This window comes from Filicampus tigris, chromosome 13 (assembly GCF_054856515.1).
Source record: "Filicampus tigris isolate MCC_2025a chromosome 13, RoL_Ftig_1.0, whole genome shotgun sequence".
Classification (NCBI taxonomy): domain Eukaryota; kingdom Metazoa; phylum Chordata; class Actinopteri; order Syngnathiformes; family Syngnathidae; genus Filicampus; species Filicampus tigris.
This window is the reverse complement of record NC_141229.1, coordinates 21,453,792-21,480,129: the sequence shown is the minus strand read 5'-3', so window position 1 is coordinate 21,480,129 and position 26,338 is coordinate 21,453,792. Positions and strand designations below refer to the sequence as shown.

Here is a 26,338-nt window from a genome sequence, read left to right as displayed (position 1 = left end):
CTTCAATTGCGTGTACACTGCACCCCCTGTCCCCTCACACAGATGATATGATGATGAAGAAGCATAGAATCCTACCTGTGCTACTCTTGTTAAACATGGCTGACATGTTCTTATTGCTCGTCACAGAGTGCCACTTGATTGGTATAGTCCACTTGTAACTGTGGAAGAAAATGGGTAAAAATGCACAAGATGAACTAAGATAACACAGGAATACATTAGATTCTTCCTCAATCTTCAAATGGAATTCAACATTCTGAATTAGAAACATTTTGTGAATGACTCAATTTTCAGGTAGGGCCTACTCAGCAGTTTTTGACTATGCAACATAAATGTAAAAAAAAATCAAAAAAATATCTTGAATACTTGGATCAAAAAACGATTTACCATCTATAAACATTTAGAGTGTGGAAGCCATAGACATCAAAACTCTAAAGTGTTTTAGAATTTCTAAATTCTGAGTTTCCCTGGATATTCTTTGCCAAGCCTTCACCCGCCATTATCCTTTAAAAGTTCTTCAAGTGCTTTGCAAGTGCTTTTATTCATCAACACTCGGAAGGACCATTCTTTTTGTTGTATTTGGCTAAAATCTGAGCAGAGAGCATCTCCCTATCCAGTACACAGTACATGTCCACGACCATGTTTGACACATGATGCAATATATGATGTGGCAGCTTTTTTGATAATGAGCTGTGCTCTTTTTTCTTTCTTTCTTTCTCCATATGTTTCTCTCCCTGTCAGAGGTACAAGTGACCAGAGGTGGGCATTTTACTAAAAAGTGTCCGATATTCGTCATCCGTCTGCAGCGCAGGTACCCTTCTCTTGTCCGTCATTCGCCTTTTTTTCCGGGGGTAAAAAAATAGTACTTGTCTATGGGCCCGTCCGCCTCTAATTTTAAACAGCCGTTCGTCGGCGAGTCCGACTAAACTTTCACTCCCCCTCCCCCCACGGATGACGATATTTGAACAGAAATAGTAACTCACTGAGCTTTGGAAGTCTGTTCACAGCCTGGTCCCTTACTCAAATGTCCACAAGCAACAACAACTCACTATTTTCCTCCCTGCGCTCACTGCGGCCACCGAAGCCTTGCTGCGAAAAATAGACTAATGGACGGACTGCAAACGAATAACAGACTAAATAAAGGTGTTTCCGTCTATGCTTAATCCATCTATTTAAAAATTTTCCCATCATTCGTCAACCGTCAGCAAAATGGGCGTCCGCTAGTGACGAATAGACGGACCGGTCCGTCACATAGACGGAATGCCCATGTGACCATGGTTTCATCTGGAGGCTTTTGAGATGTTTTCTGTCAATTTAATCTGTCTTTCTTTGTATTAATCTATGGTGTGGAGAAATGTCTCAATCAAAGTTTGAGTGTCCTTTTTGTATTTCTTACCCAAGGGGTGAAGGAGGTTGGTTGGTATCGGCATTAGGATCCATGAGGAAACGATTTTGTTTCAATTTGGCCTGTGTCTCTGTGACAGTCAAGTCCACCACTGGATAACCCATCTGCTTGGTCCATGTGTCCATTACCTCCCCAACCGGAAACCCACTAACCTATACAGTGGAAAATGGCAATTGTTTAATGATCAGAACACACAGATCATAGAATCTCAATCAAGTGTCTGACATAGGCTAAACGCACATCTGCCAAAGACGCCCAAAAGTTGCTGGTTTTCGCGTTCTTGAAGTAGTAATCTTTTAAATATTTCTGCAAAAACAAGGAAGAAGGATTCAGTCAGATTAAACATTGAAATGTAGTCAAATGCAACTTGAGAAAAGTTGTGTAAATCCCTTAAAGCACATATGTCAAAGTCACATCCGGCCGCGAGAAGATTTTCCACGGCCCCTGGGATGATATTGTTTTATTTTTAGATCCGGCCCGCAGCAAGCCGTTGTGGGCAGCAGAAGTGATCGGGTCCTTCGCGCCCTCCGATGACGTCACGCTTTAAAATATATTGTAGCGTCTTCCAAGAACACAGACGTAGTTTAACTATCACGTTTTTATTAGTCCAACCGGCTACTGTGGGCCACAGCCGATGCCAATACAGTACGACAACCGTTCAGTCAAAAAAGTGCAACGACTCTCCTTCTCCGCTTCTCTCGTTTCCATCCCCTCCACTCACATCAGCGAGCCGCGCGATGCATTCACTAACCTCGGAAAAACACAACCCGGCAAAACACAAATTCGACCACAGCACAGATAACCCCATTTGTCACACAATTTCTGTAATACATTTCTTTCCATCTATGTTTACCACTCGCTGGCTGTTGTGTTTGCTAAATATAAAATAAAATAACGAACATCACCACTACTTTTGCGAGGATCGTCCTTCGGTAGTCTACGTGCCGACTGAAGACCTCACGTCACTGTTTCGTGGCTTTCAGAATCGGATTGTGGTGAAAAGTTCTTCGGAGTAAAACAAGCTTTATCAAGAAATACTTCATGTTAGAAAGTTCACGTTGTTTTACTATTAGAAATTGTTGGCATTTGATAAATTCATTGAGTTTCGACGTAATAATGAGATGTCCCACGCTGTGAGCAGGCATTTTATGCTCCTCGAGCGCTAAGTGATAGCGAGTGACTTTTTTTTCTTTCTTTTTCCTCCTTTGACACATGTTGGTAGTTGGTTCATGCCAGCAAACTCAGTAGTTGCAGATTGCCCGTGTTTCACCACGTTTGTTGTTGTTTGTACATGTTAAAAGGTGAATTTAATAATTTAGGTTCGTGTCAGGTAACTTAACTGCTGTACATAATAGCCTTGATATGTTCTCGTGAGTGATGTCACGTTGATGAACACTAGTTAGTTATTTCGGCATAACTAACTATTCTAGTGATGAAACGTGTGAATGTGTGTTGTATGTATTGTTTGGCTGTTTAATTGCTTAATACAGTGAATTGTAATGTTTAGGCATATTGTTAACTAATGAATATGCATTGGATGATGTTGCTAGGTTATTCTTTGTCTGTATTGTTGCAGAACATAGTAAATAGACGTGTCAAGTGGAATACAGGCCTGTGTTCTCTGACGGGAGCACGAACATCCATACCTTGCCACGTGGCAAGAGTCAGCTGGAGACATCATACCAATCACATGATCCTCTCCGTTTTACTTCACATTATTCACAGTTCATACAATCTTGCAGCCGAGTCAACAAGAATTTTTTTTCCAGTTTAAGAGGAGAAACGCAAACGTTCCGCTGATCTTGTTTCACAAGACGGGCAGCGGCTTCTTCTCAGGTCGTAAGCAGAAGTGACGTTCGAGCTGCCTCGCAAAAGTAGCAGTAATGTACTTTATTTTATTTTCTATTTAGTAACTCCGAACATAAAAACACAACAGCCAGAGGGCTTACAAACACAGAGGCAAAGAAATATATTACAGAAATATAAAGCGTGACATCATCAGCAGGCGCGAAGGACCCGATCCAATCTGGACATTTTAAAAAATTTCAACGAACATTCTATAAATTTTGTATTTGGCCCTCCGTCCATTTGACTTTGATACACCTGCCCTAAAGTCTTTGAATTATGGTTTTCGTACCTGACAGCCGGCTCTGAATCGATCTTTACCCATCCAGTCCTCAAGCATCCTGAGTATTGATGCTCCCTAGACAAAGGGAATAATGAACATTATTTCAAAACTGGATTCATAAATACTGTATTTATTTCCAGTGATGCAATGGGAGATTTTTGCCTTAGTCAAACCTTGCTGTATGATATGGCATCAAACACAGAGGTGATTTCGGCAGGGGACGAGACATTCACAATAATTGGGTGGGACGAGAGGAGGGCGTCATCCACCATAACAGGAAGCACATCACTGATGATCATTATGTCCCGCTGTATACCCGGTGAAGGAGACAGGAGTCAATGAATTGAGTTCGTAAATGTGGCCTCTTTTTCGGTGCTAAATTACCATGCCCCAGCTGGGCTCTGCTACTTCCACGCCAATGTACTCAAAGAAGCTGGCAAAGCCTTCATTGAGCCAGAGATCATCCCACCAATCCATCGTCACAATATTCCCAAACCACTGCAATGACAAAATAAATCCTTTTAAAGTCGTTTTATTGATCATTAAGCAAGCACAGATTTGATTGAAATGTTGGCCCCCAAGTGTTTTTTTCATGGTTTAGCCCTTTTACACCACCACAATGAATTTGAGTTAAACAATCAAAACGTGATGGACTTCAAAAGGTTTCACAAGCATACATTTAGCGTAAGAATTACACTCATTTGATGCAGAGCACCTTCATTTCCAGCGACTCCAAAGTATTTGGACAAAATATAGCAATAATCTTTAAAACCTTTGAGGTCTGTAGCGCAACAACAGGCCGTTTCACAGACAAGACTTGGAAGGATGCCTCGCCATGAGACTTAATTCTGACCCTGCTTCTTATGATTAATAAGAAGGTTATAATTGATCTTAAAACACTCAGGTAGCCAATGAAGTTTTTTTTTTTTTTTTTCCTTAAACTGGCGTAATGTGCTCTTCTCTTCCTGGTCCTCATCACCCAAAAAACTGCTGAATTCTGCCGTAATTCTAAGTTACCAAAAGATTTTGGTTAATCCAAAATCAGAAAGGAGAGCAATAAAATAACGAATGCAACAGGAGATAAAAGAATGCCTCAGATTCTCAATGTTTTTTCCAGAGAGAAACAAGGCATACTCTGGCTTTCAACTGTGTCTAACAGAGTAATAGAATGTTGTAATTTTGCCAAATGTTTCTCTCTTTGAGCTCCAGGACAAATAATTCAAACTTCAATTGAGGTTGAGCTGTAGGAAATTTTCTGCCAAACAGGACTTGTTTTCTAAAGTACAATTAAAAAGACTTTAAATTTCATTATGGTCATCGGGAGAACAATAAATGTCTGTCACATGTTTATTTCACAAAAATATTTGGGGGGAATTTGGATAACTCTGTCCTTTACATTTCTCTGGTGAATGTTAAATTGTCTAAATACTAATGAGTCCCTGAAAATGGACGGTTGGTATTCTGCAAAAGGTACGGATTCCTGAATGAAAAATGGCATGAGCTTTATTGTTTTAAACCACTTAAACGGGAAGCCAATCCAAACATTTTGTTTTTCAAGTTGAAAGAAAGTGGCAAAATGGCTGCCCCCTGTAATGGCTAAAAACTGTTGGATTTTGTTTCTTAACTCATATTCCACAAACACAATATTAATCAGCATGCCTCGTTTCAAGTATTGGGCCTGCATAGAACATATTCTTGAAAAAAAATGTTTGAGTTGACTCCCACTTTAAATTCAACCTGAAAGTTGAATACGTACAGAAAATCAAATTATTACTTTAAATCCATTGTAGTTGATATGTAATCAGTAACATTCGCAAAAATCAGATCATAAAAGCTTGTGCATGAACATCTGACTCATCAACCTTCAGACAAATGATTTTACAACATAGTACTGCACAGGGTGAAGGTTTATTGTTTGTCTTTAACAGGGTTGTATTGTAAAGGACAATCATTTGTATTTTTTATTACAAATGACCCAACTGATGCCTCTTTCCAGGCTTGGTGCCAATAATAATACATTTTCATCATTTCACTTACTCTAAAAAGTGTTTCTAATTTCCTTCAGGAAAAGCATAATATACAGCATGAGCATGTTCGTTATGAAAGGAAATCTAACTGAATCCGGCCAAAGAATTTCAACACAAAACCATAATTCATTATAAGTAACCACAGAGCAATGGCAAATTTTGGAGCCAAGTGCACAATTAAATGAACTAAATGACGACCCCCATCCCACCACTCCCCTCCCAAACACCAAAGGGTGTACCCCTTTGGTGTTGCAGCTCAAACATGGAAGCAGGGACTGGATTGGAACACAATGACTATTTGTAAACTCGTTCATGTTTTTAAACATAATTAAAAAACACAAAATCTTTGAAAATGTAAAATACATTTACTTTAGGGTCTGAACTGGGACAACACAGATTTCTGACAGGGCCATAGCACCCCCTTGCCCCAGTGTAGCACCCTGCCTGCCTCCTTCCCCAAACCTTTGAACAGTTCATAAAACTTCACTGACTGCTTCAATGCTTCGTATGTTCAACCTTCTTCTTGCTGTTATCTGGGAAATACACATTCAAAGATCCACAGACAAAAAAGATCTTGTACTGCAATTGTCTGTAACAAATCTGTTCATCCTTGAGAAGAGGACTTGCCGAAAGATACTTAACTAGCCAGATCAAAATTGTTACATTAATTTGTTGAGAAGTATATTAAATCCAGTGCTCTGATATACAATATATGTATGTATCTTCTTAACATAACCCACATCAATAAAATACATTTCCTTGCTTGTTTAATGAAAGGTATTGATTTTTGAGTTGCTCTTCATTCAAATTTCCTGTTATTACAAAAATGATGAAGAACCATTACCTGGTGTACCAGCTCATGGGCAATAACACTTGCAACTCTCTGCTTATTGTAGGAGGACGATTGTTTATCATCATACAGCAAGTTGGCCTCCCTGTAGGTGATGAGTCCCCAGTTTTCCATTGCACCAGTGCCAAAGTCGGGGATGGCTATCTTGTCTACATGCCATAAACATGCACAAACACACACATGCTGCATGTAATTATTGCACAATTCGTTTTATTACTTTTGAGTAATAAAATGTTACCCAGTTTTGAGATGGAGTAGGTCATATTGAAGTATTCCTCAAAGTAATCAAAAATGACCTTGGTTGTGTTTGCTGCGTATGTTGCAGTTGATAACTGGCTTGGCTGGGTGTAGATTCTCAACTAGAAAGACAAAGAAAATACATTTTGGTCCCTGGTTGTAGTAAAATCACTAAAAGTGGAAACAATAGTAGGAAGCAGTGGTGGTAAACTCACTGGAATTCCTCGGGCAGATATTTTTTCCACATGAGCGAATTGGTGCACAGCAAAACATACTAAATAGGTGCTCATTGGAACGGACTTCTGGAATGAGGTCCTCATTTTCTCGCCAGGCAGAGCTTCGGGGGGAATCTGAACAGACAGTGGAAATGGCGAATGAGGCTAATGTGCATGTCATTCAGTCTGCAAAGCTGAAGTAGGCTTACACGCCCCTGCCCCACAAAAGGGAGGCAAAATGTTCATTCCTCTATGTTGATATTCTGCTTTCATCCTTGTCATTCTTGTCTTTTTCCCCCCAGCAAACCATGACATATAAATTCGCATATCGTCGCTGTCATGTGAAAAACACTTATCTCCATTTTTTTTTTCATTTTCTTATTTTTACATGAACGGTGTTTCCACATTACAGACATCGCATTAATGTGAAAATTAAAAAAGTTTCCAAAATTGGAGATAAGTGTTTTTCACAGGACAACGACGATATAAATTATGGTATTTCCTCTTCCCTCCTTCACTCACAATTAATTATCAACTGTATGGTCTAGTAATAGCAAGGAAAAAAATCCATAATTAAGATATCAAAGTCACTCCGAACCCCCAAATGCTCTTTGTCTGACTCTGGTGTGTAGCCCTACCACCTTGTAGAAAGAGAATTGAGTCAATAAAGTATGTGGAAAAAAGATTACAGTATAAGGACTGCACTAATGAGTTGTGGACACTTAATGCTATTTAAGTGCCTTACCAGGTAAACATATCGTCACTGTCCTGTGAAAAACACTTATGTCAACTTTTTTCAATGTTCTTATTTTACGTGAATGTTGTTTCCGCGTTAAACATCACATTAACGTGAACATTTTTTAAAAAATCCCAAATTGGATTTAAGTGTTTTTCACAGGACAGCGACGATATGCAAAGCAAATCCACACATTTTGGCATTTTGGCATTATTCAATGTAGGATATTCTTTTCAGATATTGTTGCAACTATAATGCATACCTCATGTGGCATGTTGGACAGAGCATCATAGGCATCATCATGAATGATGGAGATTTTAAAAGTGGCCTTTTTGTTTGGTTCATCAAAACAAGGAAACGATTTCCGGGCATCTGTTGGCTCATGATCAGTCGCAGCAATCTTTCTGATAAAAGAAACGCAAGAGTAGTCAAGAAACAGCAACTTTGTTTGAACCCATCTTACGGATGTGTATTTGAGCTTTGCTTATGTTGCATTCTTTATTTCAGTTGATATATCAGCTACTGTATGGACTGTATTTTTGTATATCATATATTTTTCAAATTTCTGCCCTGCATTTCTCAATACTCAATGCATTGTGAATTTCTCAAATTTTCACCTTTTGATTATCCATCCATCCATGAAACAGAATGAAGACAGTCATCATCAAGAGAAAATACTGCATAACATTCACTTTACCAAGAACTGGATGTCCCTCCAAAATGGAAGAAAACTGGTCCGAGAGAGTGCCAAGAAAAAAAAGTATATATATATATATATATACACACACACACACACACACACATACACACATTCACACACTACCATTCAAAAGTTTGGGGTCACCAAGAAATGTCCTTATTTTTGAAAGAAATGCAGTTTTTTTCAATGAAGATAACTTTAAACTAATCAGGAATACACTCTATACATTATCAACGCGGCAAATGACAATTCTAGCTGCAAATGTCTGGTTTTTGGTGCAATATCTACATAGGTGTACTGTATAGAGGTCCATTTCCAGCAACTATCATGCCAGTGTTCTAAAAGTACAAGGTGTTTGTCCATTGCGTCAGAATGCTCAAGGAAGTTATACCTGAAGTTGCATTTATTCCATAAAAAAATTAAGAAATTAATCTCGATTGAAAGTTGGGGCCCGTTTTTATATATAATACGGCCCCCGAAAGAAGATTTAAGATTTGGAAATTTGGAAATTGGAAATGGATTTCTGAAGAAAATGTCAATGAGGATAATGTTTTAATGTGATGTTCTAAACACAATAAACTAATTATACCACAAAAGTTGGGGCCTGTTGTATATATATATATATATATATATATATATGCAGAAAATGATCAATATAATCACAGTACTATATATTGACTACGTTTTAACAGAAAGAAATTAATTAACTTACTTGCTGATTCCTTCTTCGGTGTAAACGACTCTGTAAAATCCCACCAGGGAGCCGTTCAGCCATCCTTGGAAATCCAAACTGAGCACATACACTTCCCCGGGGCCGGTGACAGGCAGCTCTTCTGTAGCCTCCACCACCACATACTCCTGAGGTTTATATTCAAAGCAACTCTTTACTGACACATGCTTCTGCCCTCCCTGCCTGTCCAGCAACTTTAGCCTGGGCTTGTCACTGACAAATGTCTCCCTGATATGGAGCCACAGATGGCGGGTGGGCTTGCTGACTTCCACTTGGATATCCACAGTCCCTGTGTAGGTATCATCGACAAGGTCCGGTTCCAGCAGCAAGTCGTAATGGACCGGTTTCACATAGTCGGGTAGACGAAAATTCTTCCAATCACCACTGCTGTCAATGGAAGGCTCGCAGGGCCCCCTACCAGGTTGAGGGGCCCGTGTAGGCTCTGCTGTCGGGGCTGGTGTAGACGTTGGGGTTGTTGTGGTCGTGTCAGACCTAGAGAGGCCCACCCCAAGACCCACTGCCAACGAGCAGACTACCACTGTAATACAAATGATGAGCACATGCTTGCCACGGATACAGTAGTGCTGCTTCTCCTGTTCCGAGTCCATGCTCTCGACCATCACGGACCTCCGATGCTCAAATGCCTGAATAGGATGGAATTTGAGGTGGAGCCAAACTGAAGTTGTGGTTGAAGTTTGTGGCTCTAAGAGTAGGTACTGTATGCTAGTGTGAATTGATCTTGAGCTGGCCTCTGTGGTGCTAAGGGGTGGAGAAAAGGAAACTGAGCGGAAAGAATCCCACAGTGGCAAGACATTCTCCTTGTAGCAGTAAGAAACGCCTCCTCTTGTAAATCAGCAATCTACCATTCAGTCAAAAGCTGAACTTCAGCTCGATGTGTGGAGCTTTGCAGAAAGAATGTTGACTCCTTAAAACATAAATTCATCTATTACAGTTTTATTGCAGTTGTGAAATACTTCATATAATCATCAACAGAGGGAAGAAATTAAAGAAACATTGCATTGTGCTGAAAGAGCAACAGAAATGTTCGCACTGTGTATTGTACTGTGGTGACACAACCTGACAGCTACTACTACAATACAGGTATAAAACTATAATACATCACATACAAAACTATAATACATCACATAAAATGTGTGTATATATGTATATATATATATATGTATGTATATAAATATATATGTATATATATATATATATATATACATATATATATATATATACATATATATATATATACATATATATATATACATATATACATATATATATATACATATATATATATATATATATATATATACATATATATATATACATATATATATATATATATACATATATATATATATATATACATATATATATATACATATACATATATATACATATACATATATACATATATATATATACATATATACATATATATATATACATATACATATATATATACATATACATATATACATATACATATACATATATACATATACATATATACATATATATATATACATATATATACATATATATATATATATATATATATATATATATATATATATATATATATATATATATATATATATATATATATATATAAAATGTAGGAGCCACAGGTTTTGCTTGGTATATTCTTATTCCTCCGACCACTAACGGGCGGTGTTTTTGTTTGACCTGTGCCGAATTGGGGGTGGTGGCCTGACAGGTTAAATTTGGGGTTTCCTGAAATGGCAAGTGTTACTGATGACAGGGAAGCAAACAATTTTCCGACGAGCATATCTTGTACTTTGGTGTTTATTGTTGTGAATTTAAGTTTGAGCAAGTATGATTCGAACAATTAAATGTCAATTGTTACTTTAATTGTGCGGAGGAGTATTTTGTTGGTTTCCATTTTTCCCCGGGTACAAGATGTCAAAATTGAGCTAAAATCAGTAATGAAAAGTGTTGGACAAAAGTGGTAGTGGACAAGTCCCAACATTTTAGGTCGGAAAATTGCTTCGTTTGGAGCAAAAGCAACACGATCCGTTGCAAATGACCAGCGAGCAAAGGACGCGGTCTTCGCCGGCGACTGCAGCCGCCTGAACCACATGCCACGTTTGGAGCCGCAATCGTATGGAGGTAAATTTGGTGCAAAAGTAACTTGTACTTGCAACAAGGAAATGGTAAAAAATTCTATTCGTCGAGAAAACAACTTGAATGCGTGTAAAATTATAAAAAAAATTTCAATTTTAATTTGTACTTGTGGGGAAATACTGATTTGTAGCTGTATGGATGGCAATTTGTAGTTGAAGTTGCCATTGGGGTCACGAGTGGTTTTTCTGCTGCTGGACGCACACGTGACTTTTGCACCATATTTACCACTACCATGTGGTGCAAAACAGATTTGTACTTGTACACGAGGCACTCTAGGTGAAATGCGCCATCTCGACCAATCAAGTGCGACGGATTTGGGCGGCTGAAGCTCAACCTCATTGGTTAACCTTGGTCACCCAGCAGGAGCGCGCACGCTGGAGCTCCCAAACCACCACTTGGCGACCTTCTGTTTTTTACGCACCGTTTTTTTGGGTGCCATGCAGGAATAGAATTGCATCTACCGCTGTGAAATACTGCGGTTATAGTACAATAGTCAACACTAGTGATGGGTCGATGAGGCGTCATGAAAAGTGTTGACACACAATGACACACTGTGTTGGACTGTGTCACTCCATACTGCTGGACTTTAACCATCCCTTCAAGCACCCCACTTGACAGACTGAACTGACGCCTATTTGATGACCGAGTCGAGTGTATACAATAGCATTCAAGCCTTTGCATTCATATTGTATTGTTCCATATATTTTAATAATGCGAACATGTATCATAATGTGAAAATGGGGATGCTTGTGGAATTTTTGTCATTACAATTTTTTATTTAAAAAGAAAAAGTTTCTCCAACGTTTGGAAATTAAGTCTGTTGCGTTTTTTGCTCGCAATTTCTCCTGCAGTGGAGAACACACGCTCACACAGAACAGACGATGCTGCTGTACACAGGAACTCTTTTGCCAACAGGAAGAGGTTGGGATAGAAGGTTTGCTGATTCTTCCAATAAACTAGTGGATCTTGAGTGCATCCAATGTTCCCCACTGCCAAGTATCTTTGGACTTCTGAAATAGAATCTGCAGTTGCACTTCTTTCACATCTCCTGACTTCATCGTCCAAATGCTGCCACAGGTTATCTTAAAAAAAAAAAAAAATGAAAAATTGACATTTTAGTACAATTTCCAACAACAAATAATAATGATGAATAACATGCCAGATGTGGTGTTGTGTGCCCGATGACACGCACAATTTCAGACCTCAGTCTGGTATGGCTTCTGTGCACCTCAAGGAACTGTGGAAGCCAAGTGAATCAGTTCCTGAATTCTTCACTCTCTTCAATACTGAGGGGCTGGAAGTCCTTGACAATGGAGTTCAGCAGTGCCTCATCAAGCAATTGCTTCCTGGAAGCTTAAATGTTAAACATGAAGTGGAGAATAAATCAGTAATAATTACTGATTGACAATTAATTATCAACAACTGTGAGAAAGGAAGAGAATGTCTGTATAGCTGAGCTTACCCTGGGTGTATCGGGAACTTCATTCTCATGCTTGGCCCGATAGTGCCTCTGTCACGTGAGGATCGGGATTTGGACCCATACGCAGACATGACACTGAAGTTGAAGAGGAAAAAATCTTTATCAACAAAATACAAAGTAACAACAGAGATCAGGACTGGAAGAGAGTTTGCATTCTCTCTCAAAAAAGGTTTGACGTACTGACAACGTGTCACTGACTAACTCAAACTTTTAAACTGTACGACTATCAGGCCTATATGACATCATAAAGGACAAAGCGTAAAGGCCCATAGCAACTGCATAGCAACCGTACATCACGTAACAACCAGTCATAACAGCCTTAGCATCCATTGAGGAGGTGCTATTTGTTGTGTCAGGCAGCTCTGAGTGACAAATGCAACATTTCACTTGCAAAAAAATGTGAATAGTAAACTAAGTTATCTTGGAATTAATTGAAATTAGAATGGAACAAGACAAGTCGGAAATCTGAGAGGAAGTGGGTGGAATAAGGAGATTGAAATACCTTATTCTCCAAAATGAGATCAAAATGATCCCATATGGCAGACAACCTTTTTTCCCCTGGGGCTGCTCCATAATGCACCACGTCCACAAAGGTCCGTAAGGTTTGGAATGTTTTGGCAAGTGCATCCCGTTGACAGACGCGCTTCCATAAACACAGTTTCACGCGTCTTTTGCCGAGTCGACACAGTTAATGTGTCGTTCACGTGATTGTCTTAAAGCGGTACGTGCACCGACGCGGGGATTGCTCTGACAGCTCGGTGCATGCGTCGGCGCATCGGTGTTGTGGGACCCATCACTAGTCAACACGTGGGGCCAATTCTAGGGCCCATGCCGCAAACAGACTTCCATCCATCCATTATCCAAACCACTTATCCTAAAATTTAGAAGAAAAAAAAGTCACTTTCTAAAATCTGAAGGGGGAAATGCCAACAGAATGTAGTGCTGTAGTCCTGCATTTTTGGCAGACATCATTTCGACAAGAACTACATAAGAGCAGTTGCGATTTGCAGAGTGGAAAATTTGCAGTACAGTACAACCACTACACTGAAGAAATGGTCTTGAGTTTACTCAATTTTATTTTGTCAGTACAAACAGTTCATTGTGCACTATATAAATAAAGATGTACTGAATTGTATTATAGGAAATATGAGTAGTGTAAATGTGTTGCATGCACTTTTTTTTCATCTGTTTCCCCCCCTAACCCCTTACTTTTAGTCTCCCATGAGCATCTTAAACAGCTCCTCAAGTTTTGGGTGGGATGGGAGATAACCCATGCCCGATATGAAAGTAGACGGTGGTGAGAGTGGAACATCCCACTTCAGCAACGTGCTTCTGGAATTTAAGATTGCCTGGTCATTACAGAAATTATACAGAATTTTGTGATCATTTAAAGTGGAACCCAAACGTTTATTTTTCCAAAAATATATTCTGTGCAAGCCCACTAGTTGAACCATGCCATTCTGATTAATATTACGTTTGTGGAATATGAGTTAAGCAGCAAAACCCACCCCTTTTTAGCCATCTCGGGAGGCGGCCGTTTTGTCACTTATGTCGACTGAAAATGACATCACAACTGTTCAGGGCTCAGGTAATGACCAATCACAGCTCAGCTTCAGAAAACAGCTCAGCCGTGATTGGTCCTGAGCCCTGAACAACTTCGATGTCATTTTCAGTCAACGAGTGGATTAACTCTTATTCCACAAACGCAATATTTATCAGAATGTCTTGTTTCAACTAGTGGTCTTGCATAAAACATATTGAAAAAAATATACTTGGGTTGACTTTCTCCTTAAAAAGAAACTGCAATGCCACAACTGATAGTGGCTTTGGGTTGTTGTAGACTGAGGTTTTAATTTTGCAAGTTTAAACCAAGTAGTACTGATTTTGTGATCGATAATTCAGTTACAGTTTATTCAACATTTGTACAGTTTGAAAACATTTACCAAGCTAGTTTTTTTTTGTTGGCCACACAACTAATGACCCAATTATCACTTTGTCACACAAGCAAATAAGGACTTTGCTTGACATTTCTTGTGCATTTTTTTCTCCTTACTGGAATTGAAATAAATACAGGTATAGCAATGACAAAAAGAATATAAATTTAATACAATACATTGTATTATAATAACTTTCAGGCTACAATTTTGCATGGAGACAACATTTTACTGAATGTTGGCAATATGTACGGTAATATTCTGTCACATGGACAATCAATGTAGTAGTGGAGGTGGTTACATGTTTACACAGGTTTTGCATAATTTTCAGTCATCGCAATCCTCATTTGGCCCGTGAACAAAAGTAGTTGCAAAAGGATTATATTATGTTTTTCCGCTGGGATTAGACAAACTTCAGATGACCTTACCAGGGCTCCAGAATGCCCCTAAATGGTGGCATTTTTGTCCTTGAAATTTAAGTCAGAATTAAATATCTTCATTTGTAACCAATAAATTTGCTGATTTGTGGTTTTAAATGGTTGATCATTTTATATTCAGGGACTAACTCTCGCTCCACACTTCCATCCATTTTTAGGTAATGTAGTTTAAATAGGTGCAATTGTGAATATATATTTTGCATATCAATTTGTGATTCATGTGGCCACTGATTTTTCTACTTGCACTACTAAAATTTTCGGTTATGCCTATGCCTCGAATAAATAAAAGATGTCTGGAGCCCTGGGCCTTACACATACAATGCTGTGCGTGTACACTGCTGCTAAATATTTGTCTATTCCCAAGCAAGAGGACGGCTTTGCTGGGTCCACAGCAGCATGAAGTCCAGCCAGTTCCTCGGGTCTCAAAGGGCAGTCAATCTCCGGGATATGGACACAAAAGCTGGAATCACTGGACACAAGGCCACTACTTTCCCAGTTAATTACATGGGGATGTGCAAACCCTGTAGGTGATGTGTAATAATTCATTATGTTGCCTGAAAAACTGCATGTTTTGTTTACCAAAGTTCAAAAGGACTTACGCAATCATTAGACTCCAGTTCTATGTGCCACAATTGGTTAGCGGTACCATTTGACTTAGTGCTCATTGGATGATTGTCCCAGCCATCTTTGAAAACATTGTTGGGCTTGTAAGCGGGGAATACAATGATGGCAGAAAAGGTGGACGCTGCTGGACGGGTTCAGATCCTCCAGTTGGTGCAGCACGGCATGTAGTTGAGCCAGGTGATTGCTGCTTAGACATCTCGTCAGAGAAGTTCAATTCTGTCAAGTCCAAATGTAATTAGTTCAGCTTTTAAAATATCCTTGTCTATAAAGAAGATAAGTAGATATCATTGCAAACCATGTGAGTCATAGAAGAAAAAATAAATCGAATATAGGTTCAAAAATGAATCCACTATTCGGCTATAAAATTAAGCTTTTATGATAATTGATTATTTTCATACTTGGTTTAAAATGTTCCAAATCCCTCAATTTTCACCCTCTCAACAGTAAATATTCTCAGGTCTATGTAGCCTTTGATGAAAGCACTTATTTTTTTGCTTTTACTTAAATAAGAATGATCAACATTTTTCAATATGCTTTGATGTGCCAAAGACAAATCTAATTGCTGAAATATAAAGGATTTGTGCATTTTCTGCACAGAAAATTTGAAAGCCATGTTTTAAAATGAAAGGATAGAAATAAAACGTTTCTTTTGATTCATAAGATTACTAAATACAATTGATTATTAAAATAAGCATCAGTTGCAGCCCTACAGCAATTATGTTTTGAAAGAAGGTAAAAATTGCTGTCCTTTGCTGCGTTTGAATGACTGCTGGCCTTTGGTAAATTGTTGCTCTAAATTGTTCTCTTTACATGTTTTTATTTAATTATCAACAGTAAAAGATAAATGCACCTGATACAATAAAAATAGTCATTATTTTAACTACAAAGAAATACACGTAAGAGGTTTGAATGTCACAGTTATTGTAACGAAATTCCATGAAAATGCAGTGCGGCCAAGTACCTCTGATTGTGCACACTTTTCCCTACTTGATTCTTCTGCTACTAAACAATTCCGATGGAAAATTGCATCCTACTTCAGTATGTATGTTATATGCGTCACGTATAGCCTTCTGCATAACTCAAATAAAGACTATGAAGTCAATGCACACACAGACACAGACGCAGACGCACACGCAGACGCAGACGCACACGCAGATGCACACGCAGACGCACACGCAGATGCACACGCAGATGCACACGCAGACGCACACGCAGACGCACACGCACACGCACCCCCCGAGTGCAACTGTGAACGGGCACGTACGTTAGCGTTAGCTGTTTGTTGGTCAGCTAAGAAATGTTTGAACCAACATAGGGGACCAGCGTACACGTGTTGACTATTGTTGTACTATAATCGCAGTATTTCACAGCGGTAGATGCAATTCTATTCCTGCATGGCACCCAAAAAAACGGTAAAAGACACTACGTACGTACCGGGAAGCATCAAACAGAAGGTTCGCCAAGTGGTGGTTAGGGTGCTCCAGCGTGCACGCTCCCGCTGGGCGACCAAGGTTAACCAATGAGGTTGAGCTTCAGCAGCCCAAATCCGTCGCACTTGATTGGTCGAGATGGCGCATTTCACCTAGCCCCGCCCCCAGCACCCACGTGCCTCGTGTACAAGTACAAATCGTGAGTCTCACAAGTACAAATCTGTTTTGCACCACATGGTAGTGGTAAATATGGTGCAAAAGTCACGTGTGCGTCCAGCAGCAGAAAAACCGCTGGTAACCTCAAGTGGCGACTTCTTCAACTACAAATTGCCATCCATACAGGTACAAATCAGTATTTCCCCACAAGTACAAATAAAATTTTAAATTTAAAGTACATTTTTTTTCCCACAACTACAAGTCGTTATTCTTACCAAGGAGAATTTTGTTTTTCACACATACAAGTTGTCGTTTCTACAGGTACAATCTTTCCTTTTTTTACTAGTACATTTTTTTTTTCGGCGTCCCAGCGTTCACTGTCCCAACGCGGTCGTCTCAGCACCTTTGAGGAAGACCAGGTCTCCAATCCGGACCTGGCGCGTCTGTGGAGCAGAACACATTGGCAAGTCATTGTGCTTATGCATTCCTTTCCGATCAAACAGCCTTTTCGTTTGGACAGGGATAGAGGCCCCTGCTACTGGTTGTTCTGGGGCAAGGTCAGGAAGTCTATATGGTCATCCATACAGAATCTCAAATGGGGATAGAGTTTTTCCTCCTGTAGGTACTATCCTCATTCTTGTGGCTACAATGGGAATGCAATCAGCCAATGTCTCTTTGTTTCTTTCATGGTCTTAATGAGTCTGGCTTTAACTGTTCCATTGGTTCGTTCCACTAGTCCTGCTGACTGTGGATGGTACACACAATGTCGCTTCAAGTCAATCTTTAACAGTTCACAAAGTGTGTTCCATTGTCACTTCTGATTATGATTACAGATGTGGAGGGTACGGCTGATTGATTATAGACAGATACTCCAGCCTGTGCTGTGGAACTCTGCAGCTCCTCCGGGGTTACCTTTGGTCTCTGGGCTGCCTCTCCGATTAATGCCCTCCTTGCCTGGTCTGTGAGTTTTGGTGCTCCTCATCAAAGATTTGGATATTTATTATAACCCAACCCAGACTTGTACTTCTCAACAACTTTGTCTCTGACTTGTTTGGGGAGTTCTTTGGTCTTCATAGTGGCGTTTGGTTAGCGGTGCCTCTTCATTAGGTGTTGCGGCCTCTGGGGCCTTTCAGAAGAGGTGTATATGTACTGACAGATCATGTGACACTTAAGATTGCACACGAGTGGACTTCGTTTCACTATTTACGTGACTTCTGAAGGTAATTGGTTGAACCAGAGCATTTCAGGGGCTTCATAACAAACATATGCACATGGCAATTTTCAGTTTTTCATTTTTTAAATTTCTTTTTTTATATGTATATTTCTCATTTCACTTCAAAACTTACACTATTTTGTGCAGATCCATCAAATAAAATTCAGATTTAAATATCATTAAATTGTAATTTAACATATTAGGTAAAACCCCAAGGGGGTGAATACTTTTTCAAGGCACTGTATTCCTCAGATTGGTAAAGGTTAAAAGTTGCAGTTGCCTGGATCATCAAGATAAAACAAGCATTAATAAAACTGAGTAAGAAAAGAAAGGAGTTGGAGTTGGCTAATCCAAATGCGAATGAGACACCTGCAGTTGCGAATGTGCAAAAGGAGCTGCAAACTTTCAAGGAGTTACTTGGGAATCAAATGCTGGTGTTGGAAGATCTAATAGATGCGGAAGCAGCCATACTATCTTACTGTCAAAAGGAACAATTCCCTGATGAAATTGCTGCACTAAGCTTCAACAATCCAAAAATACCAAGAAGTAGCAACATTTACAGACTGGATCCTATTCTAAAAGATGGACTTCTTCGTGTCGGGGGACGACTGAGCAAAGCAGCAATCCCCAAGGACATAAAGCATCCCCTCATCCTATCAAAGGACGCAAACGTCTCCCACCTTATTCTCCATCATTTCCACCTACAGCTTGGTCATGGAGGCAGAAATCACATCCTTTCTACGGCAAGGAGAACATTTTGGATTACCATTGGCGTTTCTGCATCAAGGAAGGTCATTGCAAACTGCCAGTTCTGTAAACTCTATGGAGGAAAGAGGAGCGAACAAAAAATGGCAGACCTACCTGAGGATAGAGTCGTTCTGGATCTACCGCCATTCACCAATGTTGGAGTAGACTATTTTGGTCCGATTGATGTAAAAAGAGCGTGCAGTGTTGTAAAAAGGTATGGAGTGGTGTTCTCTTGCATGACAAGTAGAGCTGTACACCTGGAAGTATCTTACTCCTTAGACACTGATTCATGCATCAATGCACTGCGAATATTCGTCTCTCGAAGAGGACAAGTTTCATAAATGAGATCAGATAACGGGACAGATTTTGTAGGAGCAGAAAGAGAACTAAGAGAAGCTTTGTCTGCATTAAGTCAAACACAGATTGGAATAGTTTTAGCACGAAGAGGAATTAAGTGGAATTTTAACCCACCATCTGGATCACATCATGGTGGCACCTGGGAGCGTCTCATACGGAGGATAAAAAAGGTTTTGAGTTCTGTGCTTCGTCAGCAAACATTAGATGATGAAGGTTTCCATACTGTATTGTGTGAAACTGAAGCAGTGCTCAATGACCGTCCCATCACAAAATTATCAGAGGACCCAAATGACCTTGAAGCCTTATCACCAAACCACTTGTTACTAATGAAAGCAATTCTCCCTCCAGGACTTTTTGACAAAACAGATCTTAATCCCAGGAGGCGATGGAAACAAGTTCAATACATCTCAGACCTCTTTTGGAAAATGTTGGATAAGAGAGTATTTACCCTTCCTACAACAGCGTCAAAAATGGACAGAAGAAAAATGAAATTTCATGCCCGATGATGTTGTCATGGTGATGGACTCCAGAGCACCACGTGGGTCTTGGGTACTTAAGAGGGTTATTGAAACCTTTCCATACAAGAAAGGTCTGGTACGAGTGGTTCGGGTTCAAACCAAAACAAATGTGATTGAAAGATCTATCACAAAAATTTGCCTGCTATGTGAAGCCACAGTTTGATTTGTGTGTACCATGGCTTATATATAAAAGGTCGTATTATACTTGCATGAATGTTAATGTATTTGGCTCCTTTTTGATTTATGTGGAGTAATTGCTTTGTCTTCTGCCAGATGCAATTAGGGGCTGGCGTGTAGGAGCCACATGTTTTGCTATGTATATTTTTATTCCTCCGACCACTATTGGGCGGTGTTTTTATTGGGGGTGGTGGCCTGAAAGGTTAAATTTGGGTTTCCTGAAATGGCAGGTGTTACTGATGACAGGGAAGCAAACAATTTTCCGACGAGCATACCTTGTACTTTGGCGTTTATTGTTGTGAATTTAAGTTTGAACAAGTATGATTAAAAAGATTAAATATCAATTGTTACTTTAATTGTACGGAGGAGAATTTAGTTGGTTTCCATTTTTCACCGGGTACAAGAGGTCAAAATTTAGCTACAATCAGTAATCAAAAGAGTTGTGGACAAAAGTGGTAGTGGACAAGTCCCTACAATATATGTTAAAACAAAGATAAAGCCACATTTTTCAATCACGTTAATTCAAGCAAGGTTAATGTTTCAAAGTCTGTGGCATAAGTGGTTTAACGCAATTTTGGTTCATTTGATCCAGGCAGAGGCAGACAGATTCCGTGCTCCACTAAGATGTGTGGCGGATGTCATAATATTCATCATATTTTTTTGTTATCCACCCATCCATTAAACACTTAACGCTCATAAAATCCAAAATATTAAGTTGATTGTTTCGATATTCTTGAAAGATTGATATGCGAATGGGTGTAGATGCCCACATGAATTTTGGTGGCGACTGGTTGTGGCTTTCTAACATTTTAAGCTTTTTTCTAGAGTGAATGTCTACGGGGAGGAAAAAGCTTAATGCCCATAAAAATCCAAAATACTGTGGGGATTGTTTTGATATTTTCAGAGGTTGAAGTGATCTTAAGTAGAGATGTGCATGTGAATTTTGATAACGATCGGTCGTAGGTTCCTGACATTAAAGTCACGTTTGGCTTTTTTACATTAGGCGTTTTAGACTGTCCCTCCAAGTCCCATCCACAGTAATTCCTTTTAAACGTAATTCACGCCCGTCCATCTCCTGCATCTGCATGCCATGCAGACCACGCGCTGCGTCTCTCTGCACAGAATTTAAAGGGAAAGAGCAGAGCCACTTCCACGCACCCTTCTACCTGCGCAAGTGTAATAAAATACCCCCCAAAAACCTCCATGATCTTGCACACAGTACTTATACTGCATCTGTGTGCCATGGGAGGAATCAATTACTATAGTTTAGTCTTCCTCCAGCTAATTTGTCATCTGTCCGTGGAGGTCTGCTGACAGTTACTTAAATATGTAAATATGTACTTTGCGTGCTTCAACTTCCTGAACGAGCAAATCAGTCTCCTCCTTGCTGAAGTTAGGGTTTATTCCACCTTCCGCCGCATGCCTAGACTTTCTATGCGGGTCAGGTGCGCCACATTTAAAGGGATGGAAAGAAGCCACTTGATTGATTGGACACGGCTGGAGTCGGCTTTGGTAACGCCCAAATGGCGCCGACAGACTCTGTCTAACTGCGCCAAGCTGTGTCGGCACATTTGCACCGTGCCGTGTGCCAGACTTGTGTTCGGAATGAAAATAGGGCCCATAGTCTCTCCAGCATGTCCTGGGTCATCCCTGGGGCCTACTCCCGGTGGGATGTGCCCATAATACCTCACCAACCAAATGCCAGAGCTACCTCATCTGGCTCCTCTCAACGTGGTGCAGCAGCGGCTCGAATCTGAGTCCCTCCCGCATAACCGAGCTTCTCGCCCTATCTCTGAGGGAGAGCCCGGACACGCTGTGGAATTAACTAATTTCGGTTACTCACATCAAGGATCTCATTCTTTCGGTCATGACCCACAGCTCGTGACCATAAGCGAGGGAAGGAACGTAGATCAAATTGAGAGCTTCGCCTTTCGATTTTACTTGAACTTGGCGCTCCACCCATTTCTGACTAAGGACTATGGTCTCAGGTTGGGGTGTGCTGATTTTTGAACGCTCCAGTGAAAGCTGGAGATTGCGGCATGAGCGAGCCAACAATACCACATCATCTGCCAAAAGCACACTGGAAAAAATGCTAATCCAAAAACAAGTAAAAAAAATAATAAAACAAGATATTTTTCACTTGAATCAAGCAAAAAAAAATCATGGAACAAGTGAAAATTGGCTCACTAAGATTTCTTGAAATAAGACAAATTTACTAAGATTGATATGACTAAAAGTATCTTAAAATAAGCATGAATAACTTCGTTTTAGTTATATTTTAATTGGATAGGTAGATTTTTCTGTCTCATAATAAGGTTGTGACGCTTGAAAGTAGTGTTTTTCTCCTGAAAGCCAGCATGTATTTGGACCATTCTTCTAATATTAAGTGTATTTCACTTATTTTAAATCTTATATGTGAGTAATTGTTCTAGATTCAAGAAAATCATCCACTTGAAGTAAGCTTACAAAGAGGCATTTTGAGACACAAATATCTCAAAAGTTAGGAAAACAGACTACTATTAAGGGTTTTTGAGTCATAATTATAAGTAGTATTGTTCTCAATTTAAGACATTATCAGCTCCAAATAAGGCATGTGCATGACAGTAAGTTCTCAATATAAGACATTATCAGCTCCGAATAAGGCAAGGACTTGAGAATTAGTCTTGCATTCGACATTTATCCAAAAGACATTTCCAGGTCAATAAATATTTCCACTGGCATATATTCTGTTGTAGGGGGTACTCTACAGAACACTATATCACCGAAAATATTATTTTCAAAACATATACAAAGCATGAAAAAAAAATACAAATCACACAAACAATGCTCAACCCATAACATTTGCCATAAGTGCTTAATAATGCAAATATCTCACAAACCAAACACCTGACTAACTTGTCAACCATTATGTGTAGATGGCAGCCTCAAGGTAAAAGGGGCGTGCTATTTTGTATCCCACAAGTCTACCGTCCAGTAAAAGCCTTCCACTCAGCCATGCTTTTTTTTTTAAGATGATGTGAGATCTCTCTTATGCATGTTGTCCAGTAGGACCTCTGTTTGTATGAGTGACAGCAGAATTGCGACACACTTAGGGTATGTCAGATGTAGGGTGCAATAGTATGCCATCAGGTATAAAACACCTTCGTTGACCTTGTCTTTGGGAAATGTAGTTACTGGCACATCTCTTACCGCGAGAAGACAGTTGGATGGATGGACTATATGTATATGTATATATATATATATATATATATATATATATATATATATATATATATATATATATATATATATATATATATATATGTGTATATATATATATATATATATATATATATATATATATATATATATATATATATATATATATATATATATATATATATATATATATCCATCCATTAGCTCCCGCTTATCCGAAGTCGGGTCGCGAAGCACCCCATGGGTGCAGGCCCGGCCATCCATATATATATATATATATATATATATATATATATATATATATATATATATATATATATATATATATATATATATATATGTATATATATATATATATATATATATATATATATATATATATACATATATATATATATATATATCCATCCATCCATCCATTATCTGTACCGCTTCTCCTCACAAGGGTCGCGGGGCGTGCTGGAGCCTATCCCAGCTGTCTTTGGGCAGTAGGCGGGGGACACCCTGAACTGGTTGCCAGCCAATCGCAGGGCACACAGAGACAAACATCCGCACTCACAATCACACCTAGGGGCAATTTAGAGTATCCAATCAACTTACCATGCATGTTTTTGGAATGTGGGAGGAAACCGGAGTGCCCGGAGAAAACCCACGCAGGCACGGGGAGAACATGCAAACTCCACACAGGGAGGCCGGAGCCGGGATTATATATATATATATGTATATATATATATATATATATATATATATATATATAAACATTTATTTTAGACTTCTGGAACCCAATTTAACACTGAAATGTATTATTTAGACCAAAATATAATGAAGTGAAGCCTTGAGTGTTACATATTGAGGGTCATAAAAAGGTGTCCATTAGACTCAGCCAGTACCAGTGTAATTTAGATTAATCTTGATTTTGTATTCATGTAAAGCAGAGCTGGGCAGTCCGTCCCTGGGCCGGACTGGTCGGACCCTCCGGCCCAGCCAGATGCCCATTTTTGGGGCAGAGGGGTAACAAATTTTAAAAAAGGGCTGGACTAAGCATGGTCGGAAGTTGATTTTAGTCCGGGCCGCTAATCAGCCCTCATGCGTGTGACGTGCTCGCGAGGCAAGGCTTCTTTTTAGGCTTCTTTCTACTCCCGCGTCTGCGCGAGCGACAACTGCTGTTATAGGGTATTGCCCCTGCGCCCCCTTTTGTAATGGTATGCCCCAATTGCAGGTGGGAGGTGTGGGTTACGTGATGTGACAATGAGGAAATACAAACACACTTGAGCGCACGTTGCTGTCTCACATGTTGCGATGACATACAGTTTCCCACACGGAGACGGATGAGCCACGCAGCTCGTTGCTGCTGTCCCATCACTCAAAGTAAACAAGCTACTCACCCACGTTCCCCCTTAGCCACCACCTTCCAGATCGTTTTCACAATAAAATTAAATGCATCGTCTAGTCATCCCTTTATGGTTGTAGCAGGCACGATATGCATTGTTGTCGCTGTCTTTTTGAAGAGATGCCCCCCGACTTGTTTCAAAACAATTTGTGTCCACGAGTATATTCAGGCGCTAGCACATCAAGGTGTAGTTCATGCACTTTTTCTGGCGTTCACTACTTCCGGAAATACGCCATAGCAAACCTGCAGTATATAGCGGTTTGCTGGGATGCTTTTATTTTGAAGGCCGGGAAGGAGGGGAGGTGTGCAAAATAAATAAGTACTACTTGACTACGACTTCTGCGAGTTCTTCTTCTACGACTCTTCTCTATAATTATCGGACCCAAATAATGATACAATACGACAAATCCAACCCCGGGGCTCGCAATGCAAGGAAGCACGCAGTTGAGTAAATACTACTGGCGCATTTGAAGCGTGTCCACAGCAGGTTCGAATGGTAAATTAGCCAGCTAATGATCCTTAAAAAGACTCTGCCGTTAGCGTCTCTCCCGCAGCGACGTCAATCACGGGCGTTTTTTTTTTTTTTTTTGGGGGGTCGGCGGGCGGAATGGGGCGGGGGCCGACATTGTTTATGAATATGGCCGGAGGGTCGCAGCCGAAAGGGTACCCAAGTCAAGGGTGGAGGGTCGCGGGCGGACCGGCAAAAAATGGTCAAGTGCCCAGCTCTGATGTAAAGTATTTAGGACAATACGACAATACACTGTTAACTGGTACCTGGCACATATTATTTATCAGTCATAAGAAGACAGTCATCCTATTTCCTTATTGCTGGAGTCTGAATTGTTACTTCCCTCTGTGGAGTGATCCAAAATCACATTTGAGTCGCTGGTATCAATGTTATCAGTGTCATCTGGGTGTTCAAGACGGCGCCTCTTCGAAGAGCTGCAAAGATTAGTCAATTAATTGATTAAATTTTGACTGTTTTAAAATTAAAGTCATGTGATGATAGATTTCGTAATAAAAGTTGGTTGAAACTTTCATAAGTTCTTTTTTTTCCCCCTAAAGTTGGTCAGCTAATCATTTTACATTCTGTGTACATTTTCAGGTACATTTTATTTTAAAATCTTGTAGACCTATGTTCAGATGATGGGAGAAAGTCACACGCGCAAGTAACAAGCAAGTCTCAAGTCTTAACTTTCAAGTCTCAAATCATTGTGGTAATAATCAAACAAGTCAAGTCAAACCAATATCTGATCATCTATCCCAATTTCCACAAACGTCCAATTACGTCCACTTCCACTTTAAATATTTGGCTTAGTTTGTATTATTATTGTGCATTGTACAGCTCTGATTGTTGTGTACCTCTATTTTTCTTGAAATGCATTTGAACACAACATAATGACTTGCTTGTTTACCATCGCCTACCGGTAATTGCGATTTTAATGAGCCGACCTTGAAGACACAATTCAATTCTCACATTTCTGCCTAGATTTAA

The 26,338-nt window shown here is 39.6% G+C and overlaps 1 protein-coding gene and 2 long non-coding RNA genes across 3 annotated transcripts in view; all 3 read right to left on the bottom strand.

Annotated features, from left to right (window-relative positions):
* enpep (glutamyl aminopeptidase) overlaps positions 1–9,645 on the bottom strand; it is a 34,998-nt gene extending 25,353 nt beyond the window's left edge. The window contains exons 1-11 of the mRNA XM_086049476.1: positions 9,008–9,645; positions 7,858–7,999; positions 6,860–6,994; positions 6,646–6,766; positions 6,402–6,556; positions 3,915–4,028; positions 3,704–3,838; positions 3,540–3,605; positions 1,643–1,708; positions 1,394–1,554; positions 76–158 (exon numbers count right to left, since the gene is read on the bottom strand). Of these exons, the coding sequence (XP_085905602.1) occupies positions 76–158; positions 1,394–1,554; positions 1,643–1,708; positions 3,540–3,605; positions 3,704–3,838; positions 3,915–4,028; positions 6,402–6,556; positions 6,646–6,766; positions 6,860–6,994; positions 7,858–7,999; positions 9,008–9,645 (1,816 nt within the window). The remainder of the gene's footprint in view (positions 1–75; positions 159–1,393; positions 1,555–1,642; positions 1,709–3,539; positions 3,606–3,703; positions 3,839–3,914; positions 4,029–6,401; positions 6,557–6,645; positions 6,767–6,859; positions 6,995–7,857; positions 8,000–9,007) is intronic.
* Positions 9,646–10,661: 1,016 nt separating this feature from the next.
* On the bottom strand, positions 10,662–12,864 carry LOC147137934 (uncharacterized). The gene is made up of 3 exons (XR_015089346.1): positions 12,645–12,864; positions 12,375–12,535; positions 10,662–12,264 (listed from the first exon to the last, which is right to left on the bottom strand). It is a non-coding gene; the product is annotated as an uncharacterized LOC147137934 (long non-coding RNA).
* Positions 12,865–14,744: 1,880 nt separating this feature from the next.
* LOC147137933 (uncharacterized) lies at positions 14,745–17,234 on the bottom strand. Its single transcript, XR_015089362.1, has 3 exons — positions 17,092–17,234; positions 15,633–15,873; positions 14,745–15,554 (listed from the first exon to the last, which is right to left on the bottom strand). It is a non-coding gene; the product is annotated as an uncharacterized LOC147137933 (long non-coding RNA).
* Between the last annotated feature and the right edge of the window lie 9,104 nt (positions 17,235–26,338).